The 11916-nt window shown below is 53.5% G+C and overlaps 1 protein-coding gene across 1 annotated transcript; it reads right to left on the bottom strand.

Annotated features, from left to right (window-relative positions):
* Positions 1 to 10049: 10049 nt before the first annotated feature.
* LOC139831304 (uncharacterized) lies at positions 10050 to 10968 on the bottom strand. The gene is made up of 3 exons (XM_071820606.1): positions 10800 to 10968; positions 10532 to 10720; positions 10050 to 10452 (listed from the first exon to the last, which is right to left on the bottom strand). Exons 1-3 carry the CDS (start codon positions 10962 to 10964, stop codon positions 10240 to 10242), a joined length of 567 nt encoding a protein of 188 aa, XP_071676707.1. The 5' UTR covers positions 10965 to 10968; the 3' UTR covers positions 10050 to 10239.
* Between the last annotated feature and the right edge of the window lie 948 nt (positions 10969 to 11916).

Genomic DNA, 11916 nt, shown 5'->3' with positions numbered 1-11916 from the left:
TTCAACTTCTGGCCTTGGCCAAGTTCTTGAGGAAACCATCCGGAATCTCTTCCCACCTGATCGCAAACCCTCCCCCGAATCCTCTTGCGTCCATTCGGCCCCAATCTAAGCCATCCTATGGCATCTGCTCGTTCACCACGACGACAGTTGGCGCCCACCGTGGGGCCTGAAGTGGCGCTTGATGGAGTTCACATTCGGGCGGGCGTTCTCGAGATCTCCGGCGAACGTACGGTGTCCGCGTTGGTGCAGAGCATCTACGCCATGGACTTCATCAACGACAACGCGGGCTGCTTCGCCAACGGCGGCGTCTTCCCCAAGAACGGCCGCATCATCGAGTTCGGCAGCCATCGCGTCTACTTCGGCACCGTCCCCGTGCGCCAGCGCCTCTCGCCGGTGCTGGTGGCACCGGACCCGCCAAGATGGCTCTGTGCTGGCCGCGCCGCCGGCAGCGTCGAGGTAATGATGACCGGTGTGGCTGGTGCAGAAAGGAGGTTGCGGCTGAAGGTGCCGGTCGCGCGGTTTCGACCCGTGCGGCTAAGCCACCGCTGGAGCGCCGCGCAGGCGCAGCGGGAGCATCCTCCGCGCCACCGGAGACACCGCTCCAGCGGCGATGAACGTCCTCGCCACCCCCATCGCGCAGAACATCGATCCGGCAGCGGCTCAGGCGGAGCTGGAGGCGCAGCGCCAGAAGATGCTGGAGAGCGGCAAGGACATCGTCAGGGCGCAGCGCGAGCTGAACCTAACCGTACGTGAGTATAACGCTGCCCATGGCTTTGCTTCTGTTAGCGCGCATGCTGCTAGGATGCCGGAAAACCGGCTAAAAGCTCGCAACCTAGATCAAGATTTGCGCAAAGAGATTCTTACCGGCAAGAGCGCCTCGCATCTGTTAGCATCGTGGAAAAGCCTAAGTATAGCAGCCCGGATAAAACTATAAAAGCTGCTAAGGCCGCCGTAGAGCCGTGCGAGTCGCTTTCCGGAGAGGCTTTGGTAAAGCAGCAAGAGCGTGTTAGAGAGCTGGAAACCATTGAGCAGCAAAATGCTGAGCAGCTGGCTAAGCTGAACAAGGCAGCGGCCTCAAAATCCGCGCGTTCAACAAAGAATGCCGGTAGCAAATCCCATGGGCAGGCTTCGTCCCCCCATCCGGATAGAAGGAGAGAAAAAGAAGTGAATGCGCAGCAGATGACTGTGTACGATCCGGTTCTTGCCGGAAAGCAACAAGCCGGGCAACACGATGCCGGTAGATAAAGCCAAGGGGCAGAGCGAGGCTATGCCGCAGGCTATGCCGGAAACAATCATGCCGGTAGATATGAGACCGGGCAAAACTATCGAGCTGCAAGGGCAGCGTACGAGGAGGAGGAAATAGATCCCCCAAGGTATCGGCAGGCAAGGGCCGCGGTACCGGAATGTCACGATGAAGCCGATTCCACGAAACCGGCAGCATACCGGAACCCATTGGGAGAACGCCTGGGAGAGAGATACTTACCGGAACGGGATGCGAGGCACCGTCTGGATAGAGTATACTTGTCAGAAATGATCGAGGAGGAAGGTCCTCCAGGTCCAAAGTGTTTTGGCCCAAGGATCATGAAAGAAAAACCACCAGTTCGCAACTTTATGTTGCCCCGTGACACAAAGACGTATGACGGCACCACGAAGCCGGGAAGATTGGCTCGCGGATTACGTGACCGCGGTATACGTTGCGGCGGTGGAGGAACCGTAGCAGAGGAGGAAACCGGCGTTGGGCCGTGAGGATCATACCATCGTTTTTGGTTGGACCGGCAAGAATCTGGCTAAACAACTTGCCGGCAGAAGCATAAATGGCTGGCTGGATTTTGAGGAGGCCTTTGTGAGCAATTTCAGCAGACCTATCGAGGCCAAACAGGCCGCAGCAACTTGCTCAGGCGTGCAGCGCCGAACGAAACAGACCGGGATTATCTAGCCCGGTGGAACACCACAAGGAACTCCTGTGAGGGGGTGATCGAGGCACAAGCCATTGCTTGGTTTAGCAGTGGATGCAGAAGAGGTTCACCGTTGTGGCAAAAGTTGCAGCGCAACATGCCGACAACGTTGGCAGAGATGATACGTGTGGCGGATAGCTATGCGTTGGGAGACCCAACGCAACCGGCAGTGCAACCGGAGCCGGAACAGCCGCGCCACGAACAACACCGGGACAACCGGAATAACAAAAGAAGGGAAGATTTTCCGGATCGAAGGTACGGTCCGCAGCAAGTTGTCTTTGTGCAGAAAACTTTGAGGCCAGCGACAGCCAGAGGCAAAAACCGGATCGCAGCCATGGGCGGGTCCTAAGAAACAATGGGTGGAAAAGAAACCCTGGGTCCGTAAGAAGAACTGGCAAGAACCCGCGAAATACACCATGGAAGCTGCCATGGATCAACCTTGCCGGTGGCACACGCCGAATCCGGCACATCCGTCAAACCATCTGACGAAGGATTGTACCTGGACCAAGTACTTGATGCAAAAAGGAACAGTGAAAGATGCGCGGCGACCGCAAGACATGCCGCGGCAGCAACATCAGCTACCGCCTCCACCACCACTTACCGGGGCAAACGCCTTACCGGTGCAGCCAAACCGGCAGCGAAGTACCAGCAAGTTAACCGGGTGGAGCAAAATGATAACCAGCCACCTCCACCGGCACCTTTAGGCCGGAATGTTTACGAAGATCCGCATCTGTGCTGTGTTGTCTTTGTCACTGAGCCCACAGACCGGCAAAGTGTACACCGGCGCTCCATGGAGGTCAATGCTGTGATGCCGGCAGTTCCCAAGTACATGATGTGGTCCAATCAGGAAATTACCTGGTCATCCAAGGATCACCCAAAGATCATGCCGAATCCGGGTGGATACGCTCTTGTTGTGGACCCGATCATGAAAGGGCCGCAAACTCGAGTGAAGTTCAGCAAGGTGCTGATAGACAATGGCAGTAGCATCAACATCATGTACAAGCACACCATGCAAACGCTGGGCATAACAGAAAACATGCTTCAGCCAACGCGCACAACGTTCCATGGGATCGTCCCTGGCTTGTCCTGTGCCCCGATAGGAAAAGTTCGGGTGGACGTGGCATTTGGAGGACGTGACAATTGCCGGGTGGAAAATCTGGAGTTTGAGGTGGTGGATCTGGACAGTCCCTACCATGCATTGCTGGGGAGACCGGCGTTGGCTGCTTTCATGGCCACCACTCATACGGCTTACCTCAAGATGAAGATGCCGGCACCTCGTGGGCCATTGACTGTGGTGGGAAACTATAAGATCTCACTGGAAACTGCATCTGCCGGATCAAACCTAGCAGAATCGCTGGTGATCGCGGAGGAAAAGAAAAGAATGCAGACAGCTGTTGCGCTGGCTCAATCCTCACAAATGAGTTTGGCGGCAATGAGTGAAAACATGGGCACACCGGCATTCAAGCCAACCAATGAAACAAAGAACATTGTGCTGGATCCGGCTTACCAAGCGCACCGTTCGTATCGGCGCCGGCCTTGATCAAGCATAGGAAAGCGCGCTCGTCAGCTTCCTCCGTGAGAATCGGAATATCTTTGCCTGGTCAACTGATGATTTGGTAGGTGTTCCGAGGGAGCTGGCTGAGCACTCTCTAAACGTCCGGAAAGATGCCAAGCCGGTGCGGCAACCACTGCGTCGGTTCGCTGAAGACAGAAGAAAGATCATAGGAGAAGAAGTAACCAAGCTGCTTGTTGCCGGATTCATTGTGGAGGTCACGCACACGGAGTGGCTGGCCAATCCGGTAATGGTTGAAAAGAAGAAAGATGAGAACCTGGAGGCAAAAGCTCCGAAGGTGTGGCGCATGTGCATCGACTACACCAACCTGAACAAGGCTTGCCCAAGAGATCCTTTTCCTTTGCCACGAATCGATCAAGTGATTGATTCAACTGCTTTGTGAGTTGTTGTCCTTCCTGGATGCCTATTCCGGTTTCCACCAAATTCCCTTAAAAAAGGAAGATCAAATAAAAACTGCGTTCATTACCCCGCACGGGGCTTATTGCTATGTCACTATGCCTTTTGGGTTGCGCAACGCTGGTGCAACGTACCAGCGCTGTATGCAAAAATGCTTGTTTGATCAAATTGGAAAAAATGTGCAAGTCTATGTGGATGACATCGTGATAAAAACTAAGGTAAAAAACACTTTAATCGATGACATCCGGCAAACATTCGATAACCTAAGGCGGTTCCGGATGAAACTCAATCCGGCAAAATGTACCTTTGGTGTCCCCGCCGCAAGCTGCTCGGTTTCCTGGTTTCAAGCCGGGGCATAGAGGTTAATCCGGTAAAGATCCGGGCGATAGAAAGAATGGCTATCCCTCGAGAGTTAAAAGATGTGCAAAAGTTTACCGGAAGCTTGGCATCGCTGAGCCGGTTTGTAAGCAGGTTGGGAGAAAAAGCTCGCCACTCTATGCTCTCATGAAGAAATCTGACACGTCGTCTGGACCCCCTCAGGCAGACGCAGCGTTTATGGAGCTAAAACGATGCTAGCCACAGCACCCGAACCGCCTTCCCCTCTAGAAAGGGAGCCGATGCTGATATACATAGCAGCAACAAACCGGGTTGTGAGTGTAGTGGTTGTGGTTGAAAGAGAAGAGGAAGAAAAACCGTCCAGAGGCCGGTATACTACTTGAGCGAGGTGCTCTCCCTCTCAAAACAAAACTACCCTCACTTCCGTAAAATGACTTATGGCGTGTACATGGCCGCCACAAAACTCAAGCACTACTTTGAGGAACACCCCATGAAGGTGGTGAGTGAAGCACCAATTTCCGACATCATGTGCAACAAAGATGCCAGCGGCCGGATTGCAAAATGGGCGATCCAGATATCACCGTACGTGCCGGTATATGAAAGAAGAGATGCCATAAAATCACAAAGCTTTGGCTGATTTCCTTGTTGATTGGGCGGAGATGCAATACAAACCGCCGGATCGTAGGATAGAATACTGGAAGATGCACTTTGATGGATCTAAGCTCAAGGAAGGTCTAGGTGCCGGTGTGGTGCTTACTTCACCAAAAGGAGACCACCTCCGTATGTTTTGCAAGTACATTTTAGGGCATAGAACAATGTCGCTGAATATGAAGCTTTGATCCATGGGCTTAAGGTCGCAAAAGAAATCGGTGCACACCGGATCATTTGCTATGGCGATTCAGACCTTGTGGTACAGCAGTGCTCAGGAGATTGGGATGCAAAAGACGCCAACATGGCCTCGTACCGGTTTCACGTGCAAAAGATTGCCGGATTCTTCGAAGGATGTGAGTTTCACCATGTGCCGCGAGCGTAAAATGAAGCCGCGGATGCTTTGTCCAAGTTGGGCTCATCTAGGCAAGAAATTCCTCCCTAATAGCTTTGGCTCACCTAAGAGTGCCATCGATCAAGCCGAGCCCGGAATCGGAATCAATTTTTGTACCGTAGTCACACGTAGTACCCATGGATATCGATGAAGGGAACCCGGGACTGCTCCGGCAAGCTCGGGGACTGCTCCGGTAGGCTCGGGACTGCTGTACCCATACCGGAAGAAACGATGCTGGTAGATAGCATGGAGATAGATGCACCGGTGTTTTTGGTTCGAGAAATACCATCATTGGTTAAACCTATTTAGGAATTCCTGATCAGCGGCACCTTGCCGGCGACGAAAATGAATCAAGGAGGATACAAAGAAGGTCCAAAGCTTACACATTCATCAATGGTGAGGTGTACAAGAGAAGCGTTACCGGTGTCCTTCAAAGATGTGTGGAACCGGAGGAAGGAAAAGAAATGCTTGAGGAAATTCACCAAGGAGAATGTGGGCATCATGCTTCATCAAGGGCTTTGGTAGCAAAAGTATTCCGGCATGGGTTCTATTGGCCCACTGCTTTGGAGGACGCTGAGGATTTGGTAAGAAAATGCAACGGCTGCCAGAGGTACGCCAAGCAAAACCATACCCCAAAGCATCCGGTTTAAAGACAATACCGCTAACATGGCCATTCGCTGTTTGGTGCCTTGACATGGTTGGACCATTCAAAACTGCAAGAAGCAGCATGACTCACATCTTGGTCATGGTGGATAAGTTCACCAAGTGGCTGGAAGTAAAACCTATCGCAAAGTGTGATGGGCATACAGCTGTGAAATTCTTGAAAGATGTCATTTTGCGGTATGGATACCCGCACAGCATCATCACTGATAACGGAACCAACTTTGCTCAAGGTGAGTTCAAAAGGTTCTGTGAAGAAAAGAACATCCGGTTGGATTTGTGCTCAGTGGCACATCCACAGGGCAATGGCCAAGTAGAAAGAATGAATGCCTTGGTGCTTTCCGGTATCAAGCCTAGACTCATTGATGCGGTGGAAAAGTCACCGGGATGTTGGCTCGATGAGCTACCATCGCATCTTGTGGAGTATAAGAACAACTCCAAACCGGTCTACCGGATACACTCCCTTCTTCATGGTTTATGGAGCGTAAGCGGTGATACCAACCGATATCATCCATGATTCACCAAGGGTACAGCTCTATACTGAGCAAGAGGTCAAAGAGGCCAGAGAAAACGATGTGGACTTGCTAGAAGAAGCAAGAGAGCTGGCTTTGGCAAGAACAGCCATTTACCAGCAAAACCTAAGACGCTATCATAACCGGAAGGTTAACCCAAGAGTTTTCCGGGAAGGAGATCTTGTACTTCGCATGTTGCAGCGCAATGAAGGACGGCATAATCTTTTGCCAGCGTGGGAAGGTCCCTTCATTGTAAGCAAGGTGCTTCACAATGATGCATACTACTTGATAGATGCACAGGGAATGGAAGAAAGGAAAGGCGGACAGGTCCGGCGAGGAGAGCAAGCGTCCATGGAACGTAGCTCATTTGCGTCCTTTCTACTCTTGAAGTGGTGGTGTAAGAAGTTCCTTTTTGTACCTTATATGCTATGAATAAAAGATGCCGGAACCTTGAGTGAATCTCGGGACTACCCCAACTTAAGTTGCATGTAACTTGTCTATTTTTTCAGTTTACCGGTTGCTTATTGAATGTTTTTTCTTTCCGGTTTAGTAGTGTGCTAAATCCTACCGGAGTCTTCGACTCTGCTGCTGTCCGCAAACCGGCTTCATGGCAAGCAAGATAAACCGGTAGGGGATAAGCACATGAACTGCGAAAAGGGAGAGCAGGAAAGAACAATCTGAAAAATTTAATTAACCCCGGTTAAACCGGTTTTTTGCAAAATTTCAAAGTTATTTCTAAGTTCAAGAAGATGCTTGTTTGGTGAAAGAACCTTGTGCTCATACGCCAAAGAACGCCCAGAGAAGGCAGGCAGAGCCAAGGCAAAAGAACCAAGTATGCATCAAATTGGATGCGGAAGCAATTGAGAAATCTTTGCAGTGCAGGATAAAAGCGGAACCAAAAGCAAAATATGTTAAGGCAAACTCATAAGTACTTAGCTACCGGTATAACTTACCGGCAGGAAATGTTGTAGCACAACCACAGGCAAACTTAAGTTTTACATCATAAGCCCCGGCATTCCGGGGCAGAATTTAACAGATATTGTCTTAAAGCAACAGACCAACAGATATAATGAGCAAACACTTCAAAGGAAATCATCATGCAGCAGGGGCTTCCGGAGGAGCATCGCCGGCACCAGCATCGCCCAGGACCTCTTCTTCGGCTTCACCCTCCTCCTCGTCGAGATAATCCGTGACGCCAGGAGGGGGAGGGATGAAGGTGCGCATGTCGGCATACTCCGCGATGCGGTACGCGCGATCCTGCCGCTTGGCGGAGAGGATCGGGTCCAGATCCGTTTCTGCGCCTTCGCGCACGCCGGTAAGGGCGTCCAGATTGAGCTCCGGGTACCAGGAGCAGGCGACGCGGAGGGCGGAGTCCGCTCCAGCGCGGGCAGCAGAGCACTGCCACTCGCGGATCCTCCTGCCGGCACCTTTCAGGCGGTCGTTGATGAGGGAGAAGGTGTCCGGCACCTCCTCGCCAGGCCATAAAGTCCTGTATAGCTGGGTAGCTACATCAGGGATGTCCGAAAGATTGCGGTCTATGCAGCGCATATGGGACACCCGCGCGTTAAGCGCGACCAGATGGTCCTTGGGCGTCCATGGCACGGTAAGATCCGCTTGGCCTTTGTCCTTGCGCTGCGCGTCGACCTTCTTGACGGCATACCTCTGCGAGTCCGGAAAGAGGCCTGTGCAAAGAAAGAAAAAGCTTAAGGAAAAGAGTCCGGAAGAAAAAGAGACCGGAAGGAAAAGAGTCCGGAAGAAAAAGAGACCGGAAGAAAAAGAGACCGGAGAGAAAAGAATCCGGAAGAAGAGAGACCGGACGGAAAGATAGCGGAAACAAAAATGGGGTCGAAGGAAAAAAGGCTCGTATGCAGTAGTCAAAGTGTAAAAGAAAACAACTTACGGAGGGCAAGTGTGTCGGTCTGCAGGATCAGCTGATCGCACTCCTTGTGCCCCTCCTCCAGCCGCGGCCTGCTCCTCGGCACCCTTCCGGGCCTTGGTCATCTCCTCCAGCTCTGCCCGCAACACCACCGTGGCATTGCAGGCATTCTCCAGAGCCTCGTCCACCTTGGCCGCTGCAGTCACTTCAGCGGCCTTGAGGGCCTTGGCGTGGTCAAGCCCCGACTGAATCAATCGAGACTTGAGCTCCTGGTAGCTGGTCTTGAGGGCGTTTAGCTCCTCCTGGTGCTGCCGGCTGAGCTCATCCTTCTCCCCTGTAACCGGAAAAATGAGTGTTAGCAAGGCTACACTAGTAAAACTGAAAAGAAACCAAGTTCAAAGGAGAAAGGAAAAAATAGTACGTTGGGCCGTGGCGAGCTGCTCCTTGAGAGCATCGATGGAAGCTTCCGGGATCACTGTTGAACAGAAATTGTAAATATCACAAGGAAAAGAGGTTTCCGGTAGCAAAGATGCCGGTGAAACGAAAAACTTACCTTGGCACTTGTCATGTGCCTCAGAGAGAACACGGAGCTCCCATAAAAGCTCCTCGAAGAGGGCCTTCCGAGTGTCGCGGTGACCTGTTCAAGAAAAAGAAGAAATAAGGTAAAATTTTGTGCTAAGAACCAAGTTCTTAACCCGAAACTCGGGATCGGCAAAGTGCCGGTTTTGCGCATTTCTAAGGTAAATTATGTGTTAAGAAGAAGATGTTTAACCCGAAACTCGGGGACTGGCAGTGCCGGTTTTGCGCTAAAAACTTAAGTTAAGTTTTGCGCTAAGAGCTGCGCTCTCACCACAAAACTCGGGGACTGGGAAGATAGACAAGAGAGAAACCGGCATGAAACTAAGGAAAAGATAAAGCAGAACCGGAAACGAAGAAACCGGCAAAGGTTGAAAGTTAATAGAACATACCGTCAGATTGTTCGTGGAATCGTACCACGCGCTGTCAAGCTCTTTTACGGCAGCCCGGAGCCGCATGAAGTGCTCCTCAGAACACCGATCCCCGACAGGATCAGGTGCCGGCAGCCGATCCTTGCCCATGCCGCGGGTCGCCGGAGTGATGTCCGCGGCGTTCCACTTTTGGGCATACGGCAGGAGGTGCCCCAGGTCCCGGCCTTGGCGCTGGAACTCCGTAATGCGGCCGAGGAGGCCGGTGGCCTTCATGCTGGCGCTTTTGGCAGCCTTGGAGACGTGCAGCACCAAGGGCTGCTGGCCGCCCGAAGGGGCGCTGGAGGCCGTCGCCTTCCCCTTGATGAGCTTGGAGGGCTTGGGCGGCGGCGCGGTAGAAGAGGCCCCGGAAGTCTTAGCCGGCGGCGCGCCAGGAGCGGCCTTGGAGGGCTGGGCGCGAGGAGCCTCAGGCGGAGGCATGAGGATGGTGCGTGGAGAAGGGGGAGCGCTAGGAGCGTCACCCGTCTTGGAGCCTTCCGGCGCGGAAGATTCCGGCGCGGAGGTTGTCTTTTCGAGGACGGGAGGAGCAAAAGGCTCCGCCCGCCCGGCAGCTTCTTCTTCTCCGGCGCCGGTGTTGCTGGCGCCGGTGTCTTGGTGTTCCGGGAGGAAGGAAAGATCCTCCTCCGTGCGGTGATCTGACAGTGAAGGGGCCGCACGCCCCGAAGGTGTTGTGCCCCCCGAAAGGGAGGCAGAGGTGTTGCCGGCACCAGATGGTGCCGGGCTTGAACGAGGAGGAGGGGTTGAGGTCCTTGCGGATCCCTCAGAGCCCGATGGCCTTGGGCCAAGCTTGAGAGCGGGGCTGAGAAAAAGAAAAAAGACAAGTGGTTGAGAAGAAGCAACCGGAAAAAGAACTTAGCAAAAAAGGAGGCAAGCCGGAAAATGAAATTACCCGGAAGCGGTTGGCATCGCTTTGCGCCCGTAGCGGCGCACGCCCACTTCTTTCTCCCCCACGGGCTCCGTCCGGAAGCGCTTGGAGGGAGGAGCATGGCTGGAGCCGGCAGTAGATGCCGGCTGCTTGTTCTTCTGGCCCTGGGCCATGAGTTTGTCCACAAACTCAGTGCCGGCCTCGGCGCGCAGGGGCGGCACGCGCTCGTGGATCTGTGAGTTGGATATGGCTAAGAAGCAATTCGCAAGAAAGCGATAATGGCAAAGTATAAGAAGCCGGAAAAGAAAATACCTCGAGCACAACCAGCTCCTCCGGATTTCCGGTGGGCTCCGGCGGGTCCCGGCCAAGGCGCGCAGCCGGAGTCTTCCCCATCTTCAGATCCTTCCAAAAGATGTAGGGATCCGGGTCGAAGGAGTCAAAGGCACGCTTCCGGAGAGGTCCTCGCGGCTCTGCCTGGATAGAGGGGAAGCGGTCCCTGGCCTGAAACAAGGTAAAAAAGATGGTTAGCAAAAGCAGAAACTTACCGGCAAAGACAACCCCAAATTGCGCAATCTCTTACTTCTTGGGTCGGACGGTTAGAGAAACTGAGGGGAAGGAGGCCCCATTCCCACGCAAAAGGCATAGCAGTTTGACAAATCTGCTTGGCCTTGAGAACAACGTCTTTCTTGCTGAGAGCGCGGCCTGTGATCTTGGTAGGATCGCCTGGGCCATACATCTCGCTCATCCTATGTGCGCGGCGCTTCAGCAGGAAGCACCCGGCGCGATATGAAAGTCCGGATGATATCGTCGGAAACAGATGTTGGTCTCCTTCTTCGTAGAGGCCAAGAAACGCACTACCCGGTTGGTTTCGGCGTGTTCCGTCCTTGGGTTGTAGCTCCGCTGGTTCTACTGGGGGCCCCGCTTGATCTGGAGGCAGAGTGATGCGATCAGCGCGGCCGGTGTTCTTCACGTAACAGAAAGTTCCTTGCCAGGTGCGGCAAGACTCGAGGCCGGAAAGCTTAAGAAAAGTGCTCCCTTGGCGGGAGCCGACGATGCAGGAGCCGCACTGCACGGGCGGCTTGGGCTTGGGGATCTCCTTGCCCTGAACGGAGTTGATCCGCAGGTTGAAGAAACGGGCAAACGTCTCACGAGTGGGACGAATGCCGATGTAAGCCTCCATGAAGGTGGCATAACAAGAAAGATAGAAAAGGGCGTTGCCAGGAAGGTGGTGAGGTTGGAGATCGTAGAAATCCAGGAAATCCCGGAAAAAAGTAGAGGCAGGAAGGCCGAAGCCGCGCTCAAAGTGAGCGAGAAAAACAACATGCTCGTCGTCTTCCGGATCCGGTTCGATCTCGTTATCCGGAATCCGGCCAGCAACTCCTTCCGGAAACCACCGAGACCGGTACCGCCAAACGACCTCAAACTCGAACGTAGGAGCCCATCCAGGCTCCGCGGGTGGTTGGGGAAGGCTCCTCGCCGGAAGATTGGCTGGAGCTGCTGGAGGCTTGACCAGAGCCACTGGCCTCTTGGCTACCGGAAGCTTGGCTAAAGCTACCGGATTCTAGGTGGCCGCCGGACTCTTGGGGGTCACCGGATTCCTGCTGGTTGCCGGAATCGGTTTCCATTGGATCTGAGGCCGTAGATTCACCGGGAGAAGGTCTACGGCGCTTGAGAGAAAGAGAAGAAGAGGATGCAGA

Source organism: Lolium perenne, chromosome 5 (assembly GCF_019359855.2).
Source record: "Lolium perenne isolate Kyuss_39 chromosome 5, Kyuss_2.0, whole genome shotgun sequence".
NCBI classification, from domain to species: domain Eukaryota; kingdom Viridiplantae; phylum Streptophyta; class Magnoliopsida; order Poales; family Poaceae; genus Lolium; species Lolium perenne.
Note: the sequence above shows the minus strand (reverse complement) of the source record. Positions and strands in the feature narration are given on the sequence as shown.

Coding starts and splice junctions, on each gene's coding strand:
- LOC139831304 (XM_071820606.1), bottom strand. CDS start 10,964: ATGAGCGAGATGTATGGCCCAGGCGATCCTACCAAGATCACAGGCCGC. Junction 10,721..10,799: donor CTAACCGTCCGACCCAAGAA/GTAAGAGATTGC, acceptor ACCTTGTTTCAG/GCCAGGGACCGCTTCCCCTC. Junction 10,453..10,531: donor AGGAGCTGGTTGTGCTCGAG/GTATTTTCTTTT, acceptor TCCAACTCACAG/ATCCACGAGCGCGTGCCGCC.